Raw genomic sequence first — 25,523 nt, forward strand, 5'->3', positions numbered from 1 at the left:
ACTGTGCACCAGTGCACAAAGCACGGTCCATAAAGACATTGATGACAGAATCTAGTGTGGATGAACTCTACTGGCCTGCACAGAGTCCTGACCCGAACCTGATAGAACACCTTTGGGATGAATTAGAACGGAGACTAAGAGCCAGGCCTTCTCGACCAACATCAGTGTGTGACCTCACCAATGCGATTTTGGAAGAATGGTCGGAAATTCCTATAAACACACTCTGCAACCTTTTGGACAGCCTTCCCAGAGTAGTTGCAGCTGTAATAGCTGCAAAAGGTGAACCGACATCTTATTGAACCCTATGTGTTAGGAATGGGATGGCACTTCAAGTTCATATGTGAGTCAAGGCAGGTGGCCAAATACTTTTGTCAATATGGTGTATTGTAAAGACAAAATAAACACATTCCCAGATCAACACATTACCAAAGAAAATTAAGAAACAATAAAACTGGCCCAATTCTCCCCCCAAAACAGGATGTAAATACCAAAATGACCGATCATTGTGTACCATCTTTGATGATTACCACGCGCCCTGTTATGATCAGGTCTACACATTTCTTACAAGATATGGAACATTTTTGGGTGTGCTAAAATGTACTTGATGGTATATTAATAATATTAGTAAAGAATAATTAAAGACAAAAAAAATGTGTATCATAAGGGGGTCAGATTAGCCAAGTCAAGGTCATTTTAGAGCACAATTAATATGCAAGTCAATTCCAAATGCTTTACAAATGTATACAAAAAGGAGAAGGTAACTAAAATCCTTGAAAAATGTCATCATCAAAAATAATTAATTTAATTTACATTGTTACCTGTAACACAAAGCTAATATGTGGATGTTTTGTTCTTATATTGTTCTTATTTTGACCTACGTTGTTCTGGTTTTGATATTTATCATGTACAAAATGTATTAAAAAGGCGCCTGGATCTTTAAATATTTAGGTATGCGGCCCCTGCATTAAACAGTTGGAACACCCATGCATCACATCTAAATATCCATATTGGCTCTTTTATTTATACAGATATTTGTTTTTTGTTTGTTTGTTAAATTAAGGGCATCCAATATTAGTTTGGATAATGAAAGGAAATATTTCTAGCTATTTTGTTGTGTTCATAATATATTGTTCAATTAATTCATTGTTTGCCCCGTCATAGGTAAATTACAAAATCAAAAGGGAATGTACTAACTAACAAAAGTTGTCTAATAAATACAAAAGTTGGTGTAATATAGTATAATAAAATTGAGAATACTATAATTCTATCTTTTAAACAACTTGAAACATTGCTTTCTCATGAAAGAGAAACCAACATAAGAGGAAGTTGTGTTGTTGTTTGTCCTCTGCAACGGACCTTAGTTCACTGGCACGTATTCACTTCAGCCTACGTGTGTGTGTGTGTTTGTGTGTGTGTGTGTGTGTGTGTGTGTGTGTGTGTGTGTGTGTGTGTGTGTGTGTGTGTGTGTGTGTGTGTGTGTGTGTGTGTGTGTGTGCGCGCGTGTGCGCGTGTGTGCGTGTGTCTGTGTCCTTGATAGGGTGAAGCAAAGACAGCAACAAAGACTAGCAGACATGAATCATTTCTGGGTAAATCCTCTATATTTTCCTCCTCTTTGTGCATGCGGCTAATGTGGAATGTTTTGAGAAACATCTGGCGAAGGTCAAATGAGGTTTTGGCGACACAGGAGACAGTTGACCTTTGCACTGGGGCGCCTGTTTAAAATAGAATGTGACGCTAACAAAGCTATATTTAGGTTTTATACATGACTAAATAATAAGGTTTGTGTGTTTATTGTTGCATATTTCTTCTGCGTGCTTCCAGAGAGTTCCGGTTCTGCTCGGTCGGACCTTCAGCACCTCCAGCAGACATCTGAGGAACAAAGTTCCGGAGGCCCAGAAACTTTTCCAGGTACATTTCCCATAAGGAATGGGTGTCCAAAGTGTGGCCTGCACCTTGTTTTTTATATGCTCCTGATACATTCTAAAGACAAAATAAAAACCTTCCAGGTTAGAAGATTACACAAAAAAAACTAGATGATGCAATTTTTGGATTAATGGTTAGCACTTTAGCATGCTAAAAGATAGCATGCGTCATATACCACGTTTAATGACTGTGAGGTGTATGCTCACGAAAAAGTTAACATGCTAAAGTTAGCATGCTAACATTTAGCATATGTAAAGTATCAAGTTATATCACTCTAAAGTAAACAGTTGTAAAATTAGCAAAACAAGTTAGCATCTGTCCCGTTCCGAGTTGTATGTCTGAGGAGTACGGCAGCGAAAGTAGGTGGAAAAAGTGGAAAAATCGCTAAAAATAAAAGTTTGCTAGATAATATTAGCATTCAAGCATGCTGACATTAGAATGCTAGCAGTTGACCAACAAGAGCAAGGAGCATGTTGACTTCAGAACCTTTAAAATCTTTTGACAAATGTGGGACATGTATAAGTTTGTATATTGCTCATTCATTTTTAATGGTGAAAAAATCCTGGTCAGTGTGGGTAATCTGGGAATTTTCGGAACCGGGAAACGGCACTGTTTTAAATGTCCAGGGTGAGGGGAGTGTGTGTGTAGTGTAGTTGTTAAACTTAGAAAGTCCCCATTCAAAATAAAAACATCCCTAATTAGAACATTAAAAAATCTAGAATATGCAATTTTGGCATGTCAGCATGTGTCTAAAATGCTAATATTAGCATGCTAACAGTTAGCGTATCTAAAGTACCACGTTATATCACTCTGTGGTAAACGGTTGTAAAATTAGCAAAAAGACAAAGAAAAAAAAGTTTGCATGCTAATTTTAGCATGCTAACTGCATTTAAAACTATCTTTAAAAATGTTAGCATGCTAAAAGTTAGCATGTGTCAAGTACCTAGTTATATGAATCTGAGGAGACAAGTGGTAGAAAACGATGGGTGGGGTTTGGCTGCAAAATTGGCTCAAAGAGTTTGCTTTTTAGTGTTAGTATGCCGAAAAGCTAATTAGCAAGCTAACAGTTAAAATGTGAAGTACCAACTTATTTGAGTCAGAGGTGTTCGGCTGTAAAATTGGTTAAAAACTTTAGCACACTAGACTGCTACCAGTTAGCATGTGTCAAGTACCAAGCTACTATATGACTCTGAGGGGACAAGCGGTAGAAAACGATGGGTGGGGTTTGGCTGCAAAATTGGCTTGAAAAGTTTGCATAATGTTAGTATGCTAGAATTGGCATGCTAAAAATTAACATACTGTATGTGAAGTACCAAGTTACTGTATATGAGTCAGAGGCGTTTGGCTGCAAAATTGGCTTCAAAAGTTAGCATGGCAAATGCTGCTCAGGCTGAGCCAATCACAGGCCATGATACTGAACTTCATAATCCAATTGGTTTGGTCTCTTCTAGTGGCCAATGCTACTCTAGTATTAATATTAATTTAGCCATTTTTATGCTTAAAATGCTTAATTTAGGGCACAAGGATGTAGAATTTGTTTTGTTAGCAATAACAAAAAGTTAAGATGTGGATATTGTTTAGCATATATTGATTGACCTAAATTGTATTGTTTTTAGTAGGGCTTGGCAATATATCGAGTTTGTAAGATGTATTAAATTTTTAAACAAGATCTGAATTCAAGAAATTATCGTAATATCGATGTAATTTATTTCATGTTAAAATGACCAAATGCCGCTTTTCTGTTGTTCCATTTTGTCCCCCTCCATGGGCGACTAAACTCCTCCCCTTCTTCCTTCCAAGAAGTGCTTGCACATATAACAACATTCATAATTGGTTGGTTGTTTACTATGATGAGTCACGATTGGTTAGGGACAGGCCAATCAGAGGCACGATAGGTCTGGTCATCGAACCAGGAAGGGAAATCACAAAGTGCTTGCCTGCAAATGTATTTTTTACCTGAGTTCGACACATTTTGTATTATTTGCACACCTATGTTATTTATTGTACATAGAAATAACATTTTTCTATTTTATTTATGTTTTGTAATTATTTGCTACTTAAATCGTTTCTTTTCTGTGCTGTTAATACCCATCTTGACTAACTGGGTTAATAAAAGTTTCACGTTTGTTGTTGTAAAATTAGCACAAAAAAAAAACTAACAAAAAAAAGTTAGCATGCTAATTTTACCATGCTAACTGCATGTAAAACTATCTTTAAAAATGTTAGCATGCGAAAAAGTAGAAAAGTGGTAGAAAACAGCCTAGTGGACAGGTGGTTAGAGGGTCCGCCCTGAGATCGGTAGGTTGTGAGTTCAAACCCCGTCCGAGTCATACCAAACACTATAAAAAAAGGGGTGGTATAACTCGGTTGTGGGAGTGGCCGTGCCAGCAACTTGAGGGTTCCAGGTTCGATTCCCGCTTCCGCCATCCTAGTCACTATCGTTATGTCCTTGGGCAAGACACTTTACCCACCTGCTCCCAGTGCCATCCACACTGGTTTAAATGTGACTTAGATACTGTGTTTTACCATGTAAAGCGCTTTGAGTCGCTAGAGAAAAGCGCTATACAAACATAATTCACTTCACTTCACCCATTACCTCCCTGCTTGGCAGTCAGCATCAAAAGGTTGGAATTGAAGGTTAAATCACCAAAAATGATTCCCGGGCGCGGCCAGAGTTGCTGCCCACTTCTCCCCTCACCTCCCAGGAGGTGAAAAAGGGGATGGGTCAAATGCAGAGGACAAATTTCGCCACACCTTGTGTGTGTGTGATAATCATTGGTACTTTAACTTAAAGGGGAACAAGGGGATGGCTTATTTTATTTTTCGAAGTTTTTTTCAAAATTTTACCCATCATGGAATATCCCGAAAAAAGGCTTAAAGTGCCTGATTTTCGCTATCTTTAAATCCATCGTCCATTTTCCTGTGACGTCATTTAGTGATGCCAACATGGCGGATAGCACAGCAAGATATAGCGACACTAACTCGGATTCAGACTCGGATTTCAGCGGCTTAAGCGATTCAACAGATTACACATGTATTGAAACGGATGGTTGGAGTGTGGAGGCAGATAGCGAAAACGAAATTGAAGAAGAAACTGTAGCTATTGAGCGAATAGCTATTGAAGCTATTCGGCGATTGCCTTCTAACCAACGATTGAGTGTCGCAGGATATCCATACATCTCTGTGTCATGTCTGTCGTAGCAAAGCCGGTAAACTGTGCAGGAACAACTTAAATCCGTCGATTGGTAAGTGTTTGTTTGGCATTAAATCTGGGTGGAGTGAAAGGCTGGATGCAAATATAGCTACAAACGTACATACACCTAGCCTAAATAGTATGTTAGCATTGATTAGCTGGCAGTCATGCCGCGAACAAATATGTCTGATTAGCACATAAGTCAATAACATCAACAAAACTCACCTTTGTGATTTTGTTGACTTTATCGTTGGAAATGCATCTGCTTTGAGTGTCGCAGGGTATCCATACATCGCTGTGCCATGTCTGTTGTAGCATCGCTGGTAAAAAAAGTGTAGACGAGGGACTTTCGGATCTTTTGACACTGGTGCAACATGAATCCGTCGATTGGTAAGGGTTTGTTTGGCATTAAATGTGGGTGGAGGGAAAGGCTGAATGCAAATATAGCTACAAATGAGGCATAACGATGCAATATGTATATACAGCTAGCCTAAATAGCATGTTAGCATCAATTAGCATGCCGTTCTAATCGATGCACACTCCACGTAAGACAACTTGAATCCGTCCCTGATCGTGTTGTTACACCCTCCGACAACACACCGACGAGGCATGATGTCTCCAAGGTACGGAAAACAGTCGACAAAACGGAAAATAACAGAGCTGATTTGACTCGATGTTTGTAATGTGTTTGAGAAAATGGCGGATTGAAAACCTAGGTGACGTCACATTGTGACGTCATCGCCCCAAGAGCGAATAATAGAAAGGTGTTTAATTCGCAAAAAATTCACCCATTTAGAGTTCGGAAATCGGTTAAAAAATATATGGTCTTTTTTCTGCAACATCAAGGTATATATTGACGCTTACATAGGTCTGGTGATTATATTCTCCTTTAACTTAACTAACTGTTTACAGTACAGTTGTCATTCACTTAATTTATACTAAATATGGCTCAAAAATGAATATCTTTATATGTATACTTTCACCGAAAAATATATCGAGATATATATTGAATATCGGGTTTAAGTAAAAATATGTCGAGATGTACTTTTTCGCCCATATCTCCCCTAGTTTTTAGTATCTTTGATTTGAAAAATGGATGTAAGTGGCCCCGCATCCTTCCACTTTCATTCACACGGCCCTCGCCGGCTAAAGTTTGGACACCCCTGCCATAAGGTCACGTGTGCCACACTTCCCTGTCTAAAACACGACACTGGTTTCTACGGCAACAGGAGGCCAGCGGCCTGCCAGTGCACATCAAAGGAGGGGTCGTCGACGTCCTCCTGTACCGAGCCACCATGACGCTGACTATTGCAGGTCGGCACTTTTTTGTCAACCAGCAATGACGTCGTCCACTTAAAAGTACCTAATTGTTGTCTTGACAGGAAGTTGTTACTCCATCTACTGGCTGCTGGTGGCCGCCATGCCTCACAAGAAGACCTAGGCTGGGCTGCGTCTACTTCCTGCACAAGACCTCTGGCCGTTGTCGTCGTGCTTTTATTAGGTTGGTTCATTTCCAGATGTGTATAAAGTAGCAATAAGCCTGCAGTCTCGTGTTTTCTTCCTAAAAGAAATGTTACTGATAGTCCTTGGTTCTAGCTATGACCCGTGGTGGCGAAAGGGGGCGCCATTGCATCATTTAATACCACTTTATTTAGCCAGTTTGCTAATCCAGGCCTACCAGGATGAAAACAGCTTCTTTATTAAAATGTGTTTTTTTTTCATTAAGGAACAAAATCAGTTATACGATAAGATGCAGATCAGAATAATTTAATTTACACATGGCAATTATTCGGAAATATTGGCTATAATTTAGTTTTTCTGTTTTAAACATTCCAAAAGGCGGTGCCATATTTCCATTCTCTGACAGTGACGTCGCTAGTTTGAATTTTACCTCATCTAAAAAAATGCTGGAAAAAATAAACAAATAATGAGTAAGAATAAAATGCATTAATGCAGTGTTTCTTAACCATAGGGCACCTCCGAGAGGGCCGCAAAAAAATATCTGTTTTTCAGCTGTGGTCCTCAGTTGTAATACACTTTACCACCACTTGTAGCTGTAATGATAATACCAAACAAACAGAAGATGTCTGGAGATAAAGCCATAGGGAAGTTTGTTTAGCGCCAAAATTATAACTAATTTAGTTATGCTGTATTTTTATATGCACTTTATTAACAGGTTAGTTAAGAAACATAAACCTTATTCATTTTGTAAAAAAAAATATCACAATATTTTTCGGCATATATTTATGAGTCCTTCTTATGCAGCATATTTGATTTTTTATTTTTTGAAACAGCCTGACCTAAGGCTTATGCGTTCGATAAATAATAATCTTTGTGATGAACACATGCTTTCATATAAAATATGAATAATGCTTACTAATAAGTTAAATAGTCTTTATGATTAACACATGCTTACATATGGATTAATAATAATGCTTACAAATAAAATACATATTTGATTAACAATTGCTTACATATAAAATAATAATGCTTACAAATTAATAATATTTGTGATTAACAATGCTTACATATGGAATAAAAATAATGCTTACAAATAAAATATTTGATTAACAATTGCTTACATACAGTATGAAATAATAATGCTTACAAATAAATAATATTTGTAATTAACACATGCTTACATATAAAATAATAATAATAATGCTTAAAAATAATCATCTTTATGATGAACCCATTCTTACATATTAAATAATAATAATGCATACAAATAAAATAAATAATATTTGTTCCGATTAAGACATGCTTTCATATAACATATGAATAATGCTTAAAAACAAAATAAATAATCTTTGTGATAAACACATGCTTACATATATACTAATGATAATCCTTACAAATAAAATAAAATATTTGATTAACAATTGTTTACATATAAAATAATAATAATGCATACAAATAAATATTTGTGATTAACACATGCTTACATAAATAATAATAATACTAATACTTAAAAATCTAATAAATAATAATCTTTGTGATGAACACATGCTTACATATCAACAAATAATACTGCTTACAAATAAAATAATATTTGTTCTGATTAACACAAACTTCCATATAATATATGAATAATGTTTAAAAATAAAATACATAATAATCTTTGTTATTAACACATTCTAACATATAGAATAATAATAATGCTTACAAATGAAATACATATTTGATTAACAATTGTTTACATATAAAATAATATAGCTTAAAAATAATATAAATTCAAATCTTTGTGATTTACACATGCTTACATATAAAACAATAACAATGCTTACAAATAAAATAAATATTTTTTCTGATTAACACATGCTTTCATATAAAATATGAAAAATGCTTACGAATAAAATAAGTATTAATCTTTGTGATTAACACATGCTTACATATAAAATAATAACAATGCTAACAAATAAATATTTGTGATTAACACATGCTTACATATACAATATGAATAGTGCTTACAAATTAAATGCAAATATTCCTGATAAAGACATGCTTACATATAAAATAATAATAATGCTTACTAATAAATAATATTTTTGTGATTAACACATGATTTTATATACAATAATAATGATGCTTACAAATAAAATAAATAATCATCTTTGTGATGAACACATGCTTTCATATAAATTATAATGCTTACAAATACAATTAACAATCTTTGTGAGGAACACACGCTTACAAATAAAAACATTTTTGTGATGGACACATGCTTACATATCAAATGATAATAATGCCTAAAAATAAAATTAATAATAATAATATTGTGATTAACACATGCTTACATATAAAATAATAATAATGCTTAAAAATGAAATAAATAATAATCTTTGTGATAAACATATGCTTACATATAAAATAATAATAATGTTTACGAATAAAATAAATATTAATATTTGTAATTAACACATGCTTACATATAAAATATGAATAATGCTTACAAATTAAATAAATAACAATATTTGTGATTAACACTTGCTTATATATAAAATAATAATAATGCTTACAAATAAAATAAATAATGTTTTTGTGATTTACTGATGCCTTCATATAAAAATATTAATAATGCTTACAAATAAATAAATAATAATCTTTGTGATTAACACATACTTACATATAAAATAATAATAATGCTTACAAATAAAATAAATAATGATTTGTGAGATGAACACACGCTTCCATATTACATAACCTACTTACAGTTTGCAACCTTGTTAAATGATATGTTAACAAGGTTGCAAACTGTATATAGGTAAGATATAATTAATTAAAATAATTAAATTCAAGAGTAAGATTACTAATTCAGTGCTAAAACTTGAGTGGGCCCCAAGTACCTCTGGAGTGGAAAATTTGGGCTCCATGGACAAAAAGGGTTAAGAAACTCCGCATTAATGGATATAAAAATTATAAATAAAACTATACATTAACAATTAAGACATAATATTGTGAGTTCAAAATTACACAAATGTACCCTTTTAATAAACCTGAAAAGTTCATGCAGATAAATAAAATCAAAAAATAATGTTGTTTTTTTAAATATCCATCCATCCAATAGTTTTCTACTGCTTGTCCCTCTTTGGGTCGCCGGGGGTGCTGGAGCCGATCTCACCTGCATTCGGGCGGAAGGTGGGATACACCCTGGACAAGTCGCTACTCATCACAGATAGACAGACAACATTCACATTCACACACCAGGGCCCAATTAGTGTTGGCGATCAACCCATACCCTTTTGTTTTTCAAGCAGCTAACATGTTTGCAAACGTTTGAAGCAGAATAAATTTTGATGCGCTGAATAGTGACGTCACATTATTGACAGTTTTAAGAGACGATTCAACTCACCATTTAACACCCTATAAACTGTAGTAACACCACTTATGTACACTAGAGAGAGCCGTTTGCACATAGACTGGAGAACTGCCTCTCAAGCTTTCTTCACGTTACATAAAAATTAAAGATGAATATATGATAGAACTAGAATGAAAATTGTATGCTAGAAATTGAATAAATTATGATAGGACTAAAATGATGAATCTATAATAGGGCTAAAATGATGAATTTGGAACCATTGGAGAGCAAGCCACCTCATCACAGGGCCAACACGTCGCGACTTGTCCAGGGTGTACCCCGCCTTCCGCCCGATTGTAGCTGAGATAGGCGCCAGCGCCCCCCATGACCCCGAAAGGGAATAAGCGGTAGAAAATGGATGGATGGAGAACAAGCCTGTATACTGGACATTGAATATATATATATATATATATATATATATATATATATATATATATATATATATATATATATATATATATATATATATGTGTGTGTGTGTAGTATGTTTTTTTAACTGTGATATGGATCCCCCTGGGTCTGAAATTAATGACAGGATGATAATGATTGATTTATAATGGGAATAAAATGACGAATTTATAATAGGACTAAAACGATGAATTTAAATTGGGGCAAAAATGATGAATTTATGATAGGATTAAAATTATGAATTTTTAATAGGACCAAAATGATTAATTTATAACAGCATGATAATGATGAATTTATAATGGGAATAAAATGATGACTGCATAATAGGACTAAAATTATGAATTTATGATAGGGTAAAAAGATGAATATATAATAGGACAAAAATTATGAATTTATAATAGGACTCAAATAATGAATTTATAACAGGATGATAATGATGAATTTGTAATAGGACTACAATGATGTATTCATGATAGGGTTAAAATGATGAATTTATAATATCACAAAAATGATGAATTCATGATAGGGTTAAAATTATGAATTTATAACAGGACAAATTATTAATTTATAATATGAATATAATGATTGATTTATAATGGGACTAAAATTCTGGATTTATAATAAGACTAAAATGATGAATTTACAATAGGACTAAAATGATGAATTTATAATAGCATTAAAATAATTAATTTATAATGGGACTGAAATTATGAATTTATGATGGGATTAAAATGATTAATTTATAATAGGACTAAAATGATGAATTTATAATAGGATTAAAATTATTAATTTATAATGAGACTAAAATGCTGAATTTATAATAGGACTAAAATGCTGAATTTATAGTAGGACTAAAATGATGCATTTATAATAGGATTAAAATAATTAATTTATAATGGGACTAAAATGATGAATTTATGATGGGATTACAATGATTAATTTATAATAGGACTAAAATTGTGAATTTATGATAGGACTAAAATTATAAATTTACAATGTGACAAAAGTGATTAATTAATGATAGCAATTATTAAAAATGAGGTACAAATGAGTCCTATTTGGATTGTGCAGTCAGTTCCATTTGTCCAAGAGCCAGAAGTGTTCTCAGCAGTCTCACAAAAAGTTAGTATCTTAAAAATGATGATATAAATAATAATAATAATAATGTTGCCTGATTGGGATGTGGAAGTGAGTTCTCAGGCCTAACACAATTATATTATTTCCTCCATTAATGAGCGATTCACTTTCAAATGTAGGCTTTCTTCTTTTCTTCTGATTGGTGTTTGTAGCCAGGAAGTCCCACTGTGGATCTGGCTGAAGGCCAAGGTCAGGTCAGGCTTCCAAATGAGTGCCAGACGTTACAGTCGTGGTTAGAAGCGAGTTTTAAGGTCAACATAAATGCTGTTCGGGCTCCCAAGACAACAATGTCAGCCATCCAAAGTGAAAGTGTTTCAAGGAATGCCATTTTCCTCGATGCGTGACCTTTGACCCCTCTGCAGTGTGTTCAGCAGCCCGGGTGCTTCATGTCGCCCGAGCAGGAAGTGCAAATCCAAGTGGACACTTCCTGCGTGCACCCTCACTCCCGCCATTTAGTTGTGTGCAAATATGTCTGGAATGTTCTTACATAAGCGCCATTGTTTGCGCAGACTAATGAGAGGTGACGCCGCGCTCTGCACACCTGCAGTGCAACTCCACAGAAGTAGTCCTCCCACACGTCCACTTCGCAACGTCGTCTAAGTAAAATTGCAAATCACATTTTACCTGCGGTATAAACAGTCAGCTGGAAAAAAAAATCTGATTTAGAAAAAAATCTGATTTAAAAAAAAAAAAAAAAAATGATTTGTGCCACTTTGGCCTGCAGTGTAGAGGTAGTCCTGTCCTCCAACACACACACACACGCACGCACACACACACAGTCCCTTCTATCCCGCTAAAGTCATTCACAAAAGGTAAACATGCTCGGCTATACGCTACTAGGAGCCAGCGGCTACACAACAGCTAAGCGCACAATAGCACACAAACTAGACATAATATTGCAGTGTAAAACAGCACATTTGTCAATGCTAACAAGTACCAAATAACGTATACAACAAATGTATATATTATATAAATATACAGTGGGGCAACCGATTGTGCAAGTTCTCCCACTTAAAATGATGACAGAGGTCTGTAATTTTCATCATAGGTACACTTCAACTGTGAGAGACAGAATGTGAAAAAAAATCCAGGAATTCACATTGTAGGAATTTTAAAGAATTTATTTGTAAATTATGGTGGAAAATAAGTATTTGGTCACCATTCAAAGCTCTCACTGATGGAAGGAGGTTTTGGCTCAAAATCTCACGATACATGGCCCCATTCATTCTTTCCTTAACACGGATCAATCATCCTGTCCCCTTAGCAGAAAAACAGCCCCAAAGCATGATGTTTCCACCCCCATGCTTCACAGTAGGTGTGGTGTTCTTGGGATGCAACTCAGGATTCTTCTTCCTCCAAACACGACCAGTTGAGTTTATACCATATATATATATATATATATATATGTATATATATATATGTATATATATATATATATATATATATATATATATAATTTAGATATTACATATATTTTGTATTGCTATTACGATACATTTTTAGACTAATACCTGCATTATCTTTTCCATCCTTACCCTTTCCATCCTTTGTAACTGAGCTACTGTGTGGAAGAGTTTCCCTTGTTGAGCATTAAAGTTTGTCTAAGTCTACTAGTTGCATATCAGAAAGTGTCCAGTAACAAACGGGTCCGCATCATTTATCGCCGTCATCACAAGCTCAACTTAATGAACTTTTATGGCCACTAGGTGTCTCCAAATACAATTACTACTCCACCTCTACTGGATTAAAGACCATGTAAGTCAATTTCAAACGGTGGTTAAAGGGGAACATTATCACAATTTCAGAAGGGTTAAAACCAATAAAAATCAGTTCCCAGGGTTTCTTTTATTTTTCTAAGTTTTTTTCAAAATTTTACCCATCAAAGAATATCCCGAAAAAAGGCTTTAAAGTGCCTGATTTTCGCTATCTGTGAAGCCACCGTCCATTTTCATGTGACGTCACATAGTGATGCCAATACAAACAAAATGGCGGATAGCACAGCAAGATATAGCGACACTAACTCGGATTCAGACTCGGATTTCAGCGGCTTAAGCGATTCAACAGATTACGCATGTATTGAAACGGATGGTTGGAGTGTGGAGGCAGATAGCGAAAACGAAATTGAAGAAGAAACTGAAGCTATTGAGCGAATAGCTATTGACGCTATTCAGCCATGTCTGCCTTAGCATCGCCGGTAAAATGTGCAGACCAAACGATCCGGGCTTTCGCATCTTGTGACACTGTAGCAGCCGTTGATTGGTAAGTGTTTGTTTGGCATTAAATGTGGGTGCACAGCAAAAAGTCCAGTGTTGAATTAACTCTCACAGAGTTGATTTTAACACTTTTTCAGGGTTTGTATAGCTCCACACTCTCGAGAGTTAAATTAACACTTTCAAAATAGTTGAACATTTTACACTCTGCCAGAGTTCTTCCTTTAACTCACAAAACAGAGTTAAAATAACACTGAATGATTAGACAGATAACACTGCTTACTTTTCTATATTTAGGTAGTGTTAGTTTAACTCCATGAAGTGTCATTCATTGACATTAATATAATGTTAAAATAAATTATGCAAATGAATTCCAATGAACATTATCATTTTCAACAATCATTTATTTTTGCCACACAGTCATTAATACAGTTGACCTAAAACATAATGAATGAAGGTAAAATGTACAAAATTTCATCTGAAACATTAAATGAACTTTGGATATCAAATGGTTTGTGAAATTTAAGCTCAGACATTTTTATTATAAACCTTTGCTCACTTTGTGATACCCTGAATGCATGATAATGACAATCAAAATTATCTGTGAATAGCTTGATTATCATAAAAAAAATGTGGTCTTCAACCAAAAGTATATCACGTATCTGACAAAAGACTGGAATGTCTTCTTCCATTGCACTGCAAACAACAAGCCCAACTTTATATTCATCAAAATGTGCTTTGAAAAGTTCATCAAATGCCCCAAGGGAGCGGTTTGCCTGGCATGGGATGAGATGCTTATCCATGGCGATGTAGAAGCTGTCGATCTTGCTCTTCTGACGGCCAACAGTGAGGAGGTATGGCTGCCGACCCTGCTGGTTGCGGAGATGCTCCTCCATACTGCAGCATGACTTAGGTTGAGATAAGGAAACTAAGTATTAGACACCAGAATATTGTGATGCCACAAAAAAACAACATTATTAAAGTCATTATTCAAACATCCTCTCAATCTCAGTGCAAAGATAGGAATGAGTGTTAAGACTTAATTTAAGTTTCATTCACTTTTTAACTGCCTTCATTTTCACATGTGGCTAAGAACATGACACATGATAAGTAGTTATCACTTTCATAATATTACCTTATGAAAGACAACAAGTTTCTCAATGGCATCACATGCACTGATTTTTGGAGACTTCGGTCCTCCTGGTGGTGGTGGAAGGAGATGTATGAGCAACAACAGGGAGGCCATTTCATGGTCGTAAGCTGAGGACAAAGATTCACAAGAATTAACTCAAAAATTTTCAAATTTCCTCCATCTACTGTTCATATTTATTCCAAATATCAGATACATTTTCAGAGATACAGGAGATACTTTAAAACAAGAAAAACAAATAAAACTCACATGTTGCCTCATCACTTCCAATGGAACATTCTGCTGACTGTAACAAGCGCCGCAACTCTGGTGTTGAAGTAAGTCGCTTAGCCTCTTTTATGATGTTTGGTTTGAAGAACACATCCCACTTCTGAAGCAGCCTGGAGGATGTCTCATTATCAAATAGGAGAATGAAGTCTTGCTCCACCTTTAAGAAAGAAGATATTTAACTACCACCGAAGGAAATACTTTCAAATGTCAGGCTGCTCCAAACATCTCATTCCAAACTTACCAATCCTTTTGTATCCAAAAATCTTGGGAAGATGGAGAGGATATCAGCACTTGTACCTGGGTCATTAACAAGCTTCTGACGGTGCTGAAATGTCTCTCTCATCTTCTGGAGAATCACGGAATTGTCTGTGGTGTGGTTGAGCAAAGATACTGCCTCTTGACAAGCATCCCCATTAAGCTGACTGTCGACATTGACAATCCTTTGGAACTTTGGGCCTCCTGAAGAAAGGTTCAAAGAGCTACTTGGTGGCGCCTCAGATCCACGCCAAATTTTCCTTTGGACTGTTTTCAGACGCCAAGAAATTTATCCTGTGCTACTAGCAGCATCATAGAAGTGTTCCTGAAATGAAAAAAGATTAAATTCATTGTCATACTTTGTTCATGAGAAATCTCATAGAATTCATATCAGTGCTATGCACATAGCATCAGGGCCAAAAATTGCAATTATTGAAATAAATGTTGATGCAAGAATGACATGAAAATAGTCATATAAATAATAAAAATAGGAATTACATAGCCTTTCTTGGTGTATGGATCCTTGAGAGACGGGAACAGTGTCACTATGCCAAGAGCATATTCCTCTCTGACTGCCTTAGTGGGGAGGTTTCTGATAGGAGATATCAAATTTTTAATCTAGATCCATGTAATGGCCATGTTGTTATCAAGCACAAAAAAATTGAATGTAAAAACATACATACCCATGACTATCAATCATGTGAGCCACCAGTATGTTGACCATTTGTCGTCTTGTGATATCTGTTAGGGTTTCTGTTGTTTGGTACTCCTGAAGTACTGCTTCACCGCCAGACTTGTCTTTTAACACAGCTTCAATCAACTGATAAAAAACAAAAACATGAAAATGCAAAATATGGTGATAAACAATTATTCTTGACACGCAAAAACTGTTTTAATGTGTAAAAAAACTCAAGAGAATCAAGCTTTGTTCAAACCTGTTTAGCTGATGTTGCATGATGCTTATTCTCTTTTTGCTGTCTCTTGTGAGGGATCTCATCCATGGTAAGTGTTCCGCTTGAGTTGAAGCTAGAGTCAGAGATCTCAGATGCAGAGGACAAGGACAGGTCTGAAAATTCTAAAGGAATAAAAAAAAAACCATTTGATAATTTTATTCAGTAGTGTAGAGAGTGCCTGATAATACATGATTTTATATCTCACCCTGGCTTGAGAATATTGTCAGCACCACATTGCCTTGTCCAACCAGGTCGCTGAATATTTCCGCATCAACTTCTGTCCCTGTTGCATCCTTGTACATAATGCTTGCATCGGGTGGGAGGCAAAATCTCTCAATGACTGGAAAACAGTATGAGAAAATTGTGATTTATGTGCATTATGTGCAGTGTCATTTGTCTCACAGCAAATGACTGTTCTAGTTAGATGGAGTCATCCACTGCTGATTTTTTCCCTCAAGTAACCCTGACACTTCTTAAGTCCAAATTTAAAAGTTAAGTATTGGCTTTTCTCAGTTAACTGTTCTTGTGTATAAAATGCTTTACATTCTAGGTGGCGCACATGTTGAGTAAATTATCCCCATTTATAAAGGAATCTGCTTCAGGCATGTAAAGACACCAGAGTATACAACATGAGGTTTTTAAAGAAAGTGGGTCTATTTTTAAACAGTTTTTAAGGCAAGATTAAGTAAATTGAAACACCTTTTTCATGGAATTGGAGAAAGTCAAACTGTCCCTCAACGTCATCCAGCTTCACATACTTCTGCTGTTGGTTGTACTTCACCTGGACCGGCATCTTCACTGAGACATGCAAAACATATATTAAAGAAAGTAAATATTTAAAGAAAGAACAGTTTAGAGGTCAATGTGTCACAGTAAAGGATAAGATTTGTTAATATTTTGCAGGGGCCTCTATCAATAATTTTCTTTTTCATTCCTAAATGATTGCTTTATAATATATATATATGTGTATATATATATATATATATATATATATATCTATATATATATATATATATATATATATATATATATATATATATATATATTTATGTATACATGAGACAGAGAGAGGGAGAGAATTTTGAAAGGGATCACAATTGAATATTGTAATTAAAACTAAATGTTAGAGCAGTAACAGTAATTTCTACAACAGAAAAGTCACAATATACTCTGAACAATATCTCACTGGAAACAAGTCATTTTAATCATATTCCTGTTGTCACAACTTTGAATAATTTCAAAATAGGATTAAAAACACAGCAAAAAAGAAAAAAAAACATTAGTTATTCTTCCTGTCCTATCTCTTTCCTCCTTTCTCAGCTGTTTATGTGGCAGTGAGGGCTGGTTGGCTCTGCCAGCAGAAACTTTTAACACAATCATTTCAGTGGCGAGTTATGGTTAACAGAAAGTATAAGGACAACGACTGCTAGATTGTTTGCTACAGCTTAAAGATGAGCTAGCATGCTGTGCCAGATGATAAATGAGAGATGGAGGAGCAAACGGATTAAAAAGTATTTCACATGTTTGCGCAGGTTTTACAGATGTTTATACTCAAGGAGGTTTTTCTTCACATACAGTACTTACAGTTAGATGTCGTCAAACTGATGTTACAGTTACTGTCATTTCACCGTAACCTCTGCTCTGCTGCTCACTGACGTGCGTGTGTTTCTGTGCCCCTGAGAACAGAGGAGAGGCTGCAGCTATATTAATTTGTACCAAATCAAGAAATAAACTAACAATCAGTTCTTACATTTATATATTCCTAGGTCAAGACAGATTCAGATGCTTGTAAAGGCCCTGGTATGAATTAAATACCAAATTAAATTAAATCTCATTTAATATTTAATACAATATGTCCATGACCCAGTGAATACCCTGATAATAAATAACACCAAAACTTTAAGAGTAGCAATAAATGAACCAGTAACTACTGAGCTTATCCCTACGCAGACAAAATTGGACAGGAGAAACATGTCTCCACAGGTTTTTGCAGTTTTTTGAAGTTTAGAGTGTGAGGGACAAAATAACAAAAGCCCCCACAACTGTTAGTTCCAGCCTGAAATAAGATTTTGTACGGTAAAAACTTTGTTTATCATGGCTTTGAGGAAGTGGCTTACTATCATTTTTAAAGTTTAAGTGACTTGCTACTACTGTCTGCTAGCTTAGAAATGCAAGCTAATAGCATGACCAATTTTGCTGTTCAGAACTGGTGACAAAAAAAGCTTAGTTGCTAAAACACATATTCTCCATACATGTTTTATTGTACATGCTACATTTCACAGCATTAATTTGTAGCTGTTTCAGTAAATTTGATTAAATTGCACTTACCTTGTGGAACTGCACGAGAGAAGCGAAATGGTTCCTATTGTCTCTTTTCCCTCCAACTGAAGAAGTGAAATGCAGGGCGGGGCTTAATTGCATCTCAGCAGAGTTAAACTAACTCATGAGTGATCAACTCTGTCAAATAACTCAAGCACTGAACACTATTTAAATCAGAATGTGTTAAATTCACACTTTGGGAGTTGAAATTAACACGGAAATGTTTAACCCTGAAAATTCAACACTCCAATTTTTGCTGTGTGGCGGGAAACGCTGGATGCAAATATAGCTACAAATGTACATACAGATAGCCTAAATAGCATGTTAGCATCGATTAGCTGGCAGTCATGCTGCGACCAAATATGTCTGATTAGCACATAAGTCAATAACATCAACAAAACTCACCTTTGTGATTTCATTGACTTTATCGTTGGAAATGCATCTGCAAGATATCCATACATCTCTGTGCCATGTCTGCCTTAGCATCGCCGGTAAAATGTGCAGACCAAACGATCGGGACTTTCGCATCTTGTGACACTGGAGCAACTTAAATCCGTCGATTGATAAGTGTTTGTTTGGCATTAAATGTGGGTGGAGGGAAAGGCTGGATGCAAATATAGCTACAAATGTACATACAGCTAGCCTAAATAACATGTTAGCATCCATTAGCATACCGTGCTAATCGATGCACATTCTACGTAAATCAACTTGAATCCGTCCCTGATCGTGTTGTTACACCCTCCGACAACACACATACAAGGCATGATGTCTCCAAGGTACGGAAAACAGTCGAAAAAACGGAAAATAACAGAATTGATTTGACTCGATGTTTATAATGTGTTTGAGAAAATGGCGGTTGACTACCTAGTTGACGTCACAACGTAACGTCACAACGTAACGTCACAACGTGACGTCATCGCTCCGAGAGCAAATAATAGAAAGGCGTTTAATTCGCCAAAATTCACCCATTTAGAGTTCGGAAATCGGTTAAAAAAATGTGTGGTCTTTTTTCTGCAAAATCAAGGTATATATTGACGCTTACATAGGTCTGGTGATAATGTTCCCCTCTAATAACGAGGTTAGTACAGGGGGTCCATACTTTTTGAAGGATGTGGCAGCCATTTTGATACATTTTGCACATGAAAGATACTAAAAGCAGTACAACATATTGTAAGCTATGAGAAGGAAACATATATGTCTTTGTGTGGCAGGGAGCAAAGCCAATTAGATTAATTCATGATACTTTTTATTTTTTTTATTTTTGAATGCTTTTATTCACCGCCTCGTAATTTGATACATTTGTAAAAGCATAAATTGTCTTGCAATGACCTTTGGCCGTTGTTCATGGCTCCAATATCAGCGTGGTGTCAAAAGTGAGAACCCCAGGAAGGACGAGAGCATACAAAATAATATTGTTTAATGAGAAAATACAAAATGGCACCGCTGATGCAAGGAAAGAAGCTGAAGCCAGCAAACGCAAAAGTTGGAACAGCAAACGTAAAATCAAGTTCAACGGAAAGTACTGACAAATATATTAAAGTATTTTGTTCCCTACAAGGAAATGCTTACAAGAAGTGAACAAATATATAATGACTTCTAGTAAAAGGTGAAATATTGCAACATTCTGAGAAAGAGTAGGATGTGAAGAATTGTGCAAACGCGATCATGTGGAACTGCTTCAACTGCTTCAGGTGATGAAATCCTAACTAACGGTGACTCAGCACCCAACAGGCAGTGGCGAACAAACCCATTGATTCCTTTCTCTTGCAAGGACACTTTTCCAGAGTGAAAGTGAAAGTACCTGTCACACCCTGCGCTGATGAGGCTGGACGCCAATAGTGCTAGCTTACCTTCACTTCCTGCTTGCGTCCAGGTATTTCTTAGTGTTGTCTGGATCACGACCAGTTGGACACGAAGCTCTCTGAACGCACCACAGTCGTGTTTACACTCAAACCTACAAATATTTAGGCTCAATTATTAGCATTAGCAGTCTGCTCCCTTGCGCCCTCTGCAGGGAAAAGCAAGTCTCAGTTTATGCTAACGGTCACTTTTATTGCTTATTTATGGGAGCCAAGAAGGTTTTGTTGGTTAAAAAGTGTAATAAAATACAACGTAAAGAGCTTGTAATTGTATTGTGTCTTCCTTTTTTAACCATTTATAACCTTATCATGTGTTAGCCTCGATGAGTGTGAGCTTTCAGTCGTGTTAGCTTTCAGAAGTATCGTCTTTAAGAATGGTTAGCTTGCAGGACTGTTAGCTTCCAGCAGTGTTAGCTTCCAGTAGTGATAGCTTCCATAATTGTCAGCTTCCAGCAGTGTTAGCTTCAAGAATTGTTTGCTTCCAGCAGTGTTAGCTTCCAGGAGTGTTAGCTTGTAGGATGTTAGATCTTGGTTTGTTAGCTTCCAGAATTGCTATCTTCCAATATGTTAGCTTCCAGGATTGTTAGCATCTAAGATTGTTAGCTTCCTGGATCTTTTAACTTTTAGGACTGTTTGCTTCCTGGCTCTTATAACTTTTAGGACTGTTAGCTTCTTGGATCTTTTATCTTTTAGGACTGTTAGCTTCCTGGATCTTTTAACTTTTAGGACTCTTGGCTTCTTTGATCTTTTAACTTTTAGGACTGTTAGCTTCTTGGATCTTTTAACTTTTAGGACTGTTTGCTTCCTGGCTCTTATAACTTTTAGGACTGTTAGCTTCTTGGATCTTTTATCTTTTAGGACTGTTAGCTTCCTGGCTCTTATAACTTTTAGGACTGTTAGCTTCTTGGATCTTTTAACTTTCAGGACTGTTAGCTTCCTGGATCTTTTAACTTTTAGGACTCTTGTCTTCTTTGATCTTTTAACTTTTAGGAATGTTAGCTTCTTGGATCTTTTAACTTTAAAGAGTGTTAGCTTCCTGGATCTTTTAACATTTAGGACTGTTAGCTTCCTGGATCATTTAACTTTAGGCCTCTTGGCTGCTTGAAACTTTTGACTTTGAGGACTGTTAGTTTCCTGTATCTTTTAACTTTTAGGACTGTTAGCTTTATGGATCTTTTAACTTTTAGGACTGTTAGCTTTATGGATCTTTTAACTTTTAGGACTGTTAGCTTCTTGGATCTTTTAACTTTTAGGACTGTTATCTTCCTGGATCTTTTAACTTTTAAGACTCTTAGCTCCCTGGATCTTTTAACTTTTAAGACACTTAGCTTCTTTGATCTTTTAACTTTTGGGACTGTTAGCTTCTTGGATCTTTCAACTTTTAGGACTGTTAGCTTCCTGGCTCTTATAACTTTTAGGACTGTTAGCTTCCTGGATCTTTTAACTTTTAGGACTGTTAGCTTCCTGGATCTTATAACTTTTAGGACTGTTAGCTTCCTGGAACTTTTAACTTTTAGGACTGTTCGCTTCCTAGATCTTTTAACTTTTAAGACTCTTAGCTTCCTGGATCTTTTAACTTTTAAGACTCTTAGCTTCTTTGATCTTTTAACTTTTGGGACTGTTAGCTTCTTGGATCTTTCAACTTTTAGGACTGTTAGCTTCCTGGCTGTTATAACTTTTAGGACTGTTAGCTTCCTGGATCTTTTAACTTTTAGGACTGTTAGCTTCCTGGATCTCATAACTCTTAGGACGGTTAGCTTCCCGGAACTTTTAACTTTTAGGACTGTTTGCTTCTTGGATCGTTCGCTTCCAGGAGTATTAACGTCCATAATTGTTAGTTTCTAGGACTGTTCGCTTCCAGGGGTGTTGGCTACTAGCAGTTTGAGCAAACACGTGGTTCAGCAGCTAACTTATGCTCTTTGAGACCCTTAAGTCCTTCATGGTGCGACTGAGACAATTGTGAGGGCTAATTAGTTGCAGGATGGGAGCTCTTAGTAACAGGAAGAGGAAATGAGCAGACAGGAAATGGATATCTTCCTTGGAGGTTTGTGTTTTGAAATAAGGCAAACAGCAGGAGGACACTTCCCTCTTCCCGTCTCTTGTTGTCTCATTCCCTGAGTGGCTGCTCACGTTGGCCCGTAGGTTTGATCTCTTGGGTTCCAGAGCACAAGCAACGGGACAAACATTGCAGGCGTTTGAGTGACAGGTGAGTGTTGCCTCGGTCTTCCTGCACAGGAAGTGGAGCGTGTCCAATCAAGTCTCCCGCGGTGCACAACAACATTCCCACAGAACTTTCATCTCCTGCGTGGTAAAGGACGTGACTCTGCCCCCGAGAGGAAGCAGATGTCTATTTTTAGTGCAGTCATTTTCTTTCTGTTTGTTCCCATCAGCTGCTTGCTCAACACAACGCTAGCTGCTGTGCCTAATCTAGTGGCCGCAGGTGACCTCTGACCTTTCAGACCTACTCTATGTAGAAACTAGGATGAGGCTGAAGGTCAGACCGGAAGTGGGAACATTATTCATGAAGACTTCCTGTCACATGACATGCACTATTTGGGGCAGCAGGAAGCAGCTGTCTGCTTTCTGGACCAAATGATCCAAGATGGCTGCTCTGATTAGAGTGCAGGTGAAAGGTCATCAGAACCATGAAGAACTTCCTCTGCTCAGCTATTAGTCCTGGAAAATAACATTCCTGCAAGATAACAATCCTGGAAGATAACAATCCTGGAATACAACAGTCCTGGAAGCTAACAGTCCTGGAAGCTAACAGTCCTGGAAGGTATTGGTCCTGGAAGATAACAGTACTGGAAGCTAACAATCCTGGAATACAACAGTCCTGGAAGCTAACAGTCCTGCAAGCTAACAATCCTAGAAGCTAAAAATCCTGGAAGTTAACAGTCCTGGAAGCTAACAAACCTGGAAGCTAACAGTCCTGGAAGATAACAATCCTGGAAAATCACGGTCCTGGACTATAACGGTCCTGGAAGCTAACAGTCCTGGAAGCTAACAGTCCTGAAAGATAACAGTCCTGGAAGCTAACAGTCCTGCAAGCTAACAGTCCTGGAAGGTATTGGTCCTGGAAGATAACAGTACTGGAAGCTAACAATCCTGGAATACAACAGTCCTGGAAGTTAACAGTCCTGCAAGCTAACAATCCTAGAAGATAACATTCCTGGAAGATAACAATCCTGGAAGATAACGGCCCTGGAAGCTAACAATCCTGGAGGTTAACAGTCCTGGAAGCTAACAAACCTGGAAGCTAACAGTCCTGGAAGCTAACAGTCCTGGAAGCTAACAGTCCTGGAAGCTAACAGTCCTGGAAGATAACAGTCCTGAAAGATAACAGTCCTGGAAGGTATTGGTCCTGGAAGATAACAGTACTGGAAGCTAACAATCCTGGAATACAACAGTCCTGGAAGTTAACAGTCCTGCAAGCTAACAATCCTAGAAGATAACATTCCTGGAAGATAACAATCCTGGAAGATAACGGTCCTGGAAGCTAACAATCCTGGAGGTTAACAGTCCTGGAAGCTAACAAACCTGGAAGCTAACAGTCCTGGAAGCTAACAGTCCTGGAAGCTAACAGTCCTGGAAGCTAACAGTCCTGGAAGATAACAGTCCTGGAAGATAACAGTCCTGAAAGATAACAATCCTGGAAAATCACGGTCCTGGAATATAACGGTCCTGGAAGCTAACAGTCCTGAAAGATAACAGTCCTGAAAGATAACAGTCCTGCAAGCTAACAGTCCTGGAAGGTATTGGTCCTGGAAGATAACAGTACTGGAATACAACAGTCCTGGAAGCTAACAGTCCTGCAAGCTAACAATCCTAGAAGATAACATTCCTGGAAGATAACAATCCTGGAAGATAACGGCCCTGGAAGCTAACAGTCCTGGAAGCTAACAAACCTGGAAGCTAACAGTCATGGAATCTAACAGTCCTGGAAGCTAACAGTCATGGAATCTAACAGTCCTGGAAGCTAACAGTCATGGAAGCTAACAGTCCTGGAAGCTAACAATCCTGGAATACAACAGTCCTGCAAGATAACAATCCTAGAAGATAACAGTCCCGGAAGATAACAGTCCTGGAAGCTAACAATCCTGGAAAATAACAGTCCTGGAAGCTAACAGTCCTGGAATACAACATTCCTGGAAGCTAACAGTTTGGACTTCCCTTGGGTAAAATGACGACTTTTATTATGATACCGGCAAAATTCAAAGTTTTTCTCATGAAATTGTGACCTTTTTCTTGTAAAAATTCCAACGCATTTTTCACAACAAGCTTTTTTATATTTGCATAGTATGTATATATTATTAATGTTGTAAATGTTATAATTCTAGAAAGGGTGGTCCTGAAGAGGGAGGATTTTGTCTCAGGTCTCAGGAAGGCAAGAAATGCAAGTGTGTGTGTGTGTGTGTGTGTGTGTGTGTGTGTGTGTGTGTGTGTGTGTGTGTGTGTGTGTGTGTGTGTGTGTGTGTGTGTGTGTGTGTGTGTGTGTGTGTGTGTGTGTGTGTGTGGGAGAGAGGATTTAGACAGGTGTGTGGGGGGGAGGGGGGGTTTGGTTCTGGTAGGCTCATCATGGCCTGCTGACCGTCATGCCAACTCACCCGCTGACAGCGTTCCCACGATGGGCGGGGTCAAAGGCCACCGGTGAGCGGATGTAAGGAAGAAGACTGGTGAGAGAAATGAAAGTGAAAGCTATGATGTTTTAAGGCTCGGCGGGGGGTGGTCACGGAGTATTGTAGCTTTAGCGCCACGTTGGCGTGTTGTTGTTGTTGCTGTGGTCACATGACACAACGTTAACATTTGGAATGCAAAGTTCTCGCGTGTGAGTTGAAGATTTACAACGTTCAAAGTTTCGACACACACGCACACAAACACACACTTTGATTGACAGCAGCATGTGGCGGGGAAAGCAACATGGCCGACATAATGTGACGTCGTCGCCATTGTTGCCACGGTGAAGATGACCTCTGACCTTTCCTCTG

At 36.9% G+C, this 25,523-nt stretch overlaps 2 protein-coding genes across 2 annotated transcripts; one reads left to right on the forward strand and one right to left on the reverse strand.

Annotated features, from left to right (window-relative positions):
- Positions 1-1,426: 1,426 nt before the first annotated feature.
- Positions 1,427-6,661, forward strand: LOC133537372 (cytochrome c oxidase subunit 7A2, mitochondrial). The gene is made up of 4 exons (XM_061878391.1): positions 1,427-1,586; positions 1,822-1,908; positions 6,346-6,430; positions 6,499-6,661. The coding sequence occupies exons 1-4, from the start codon at positions 1,572-1,574 to the stop codon at positions 6,555-6,557; spliced, it is 246 nt and encodes an 81-aa protein (XP_061734375.1). The 5' UTR covers positions 1,427-1,571; the 3' UTR covers positions 6,558-6,661.
- A 7,451-nt stretch (positions 6,662-14,112) lies between these two features.
- LOC133537429 (uncharacterized) lies at positions 14,113-17,150 on the reverse strand. The gene is made up of 8 exons (XM_061878436.1): positions 17,057-17,150; positions 16,563-16,697; positions 16,340-16,479; positions 16,088-16,224; positions 15,903-15,996; positions 15,129-15,306; positions 14,865-14,989; positions 14,113-14,637 (listed from the first exon to the last, which is right to left on the reverse strand). The coding sequence occupies exons 1-8, from the start codon at positions 17,148-17,150 to the stop codon at positions 14,167-14,169; spliced, it is 1,374 nt and encodes a 457-aa protein (XP_061734420.1). The 3' UTR covers positions 14,113-14,166.
- Between the last annotated feature and the right edge of the window lie 8,373 nt (positions 17,151-25,523).

This window comes from Nerophis ophidion, linkage group LG18 (assembly GCF_033978795.1).
Source record: "Nerophis ophidion isolate RoL-2023_Sa linkage group LG18, RoL_Noph_v1.0, whole genome shotgun sequence".
Taxonomy (NCBI): Eukaryota; Metazoa; Chordata; class Actinopteri; order Syngnathiformes; family Syngnathidae; genus Nerophis; species Nerophis ophidion.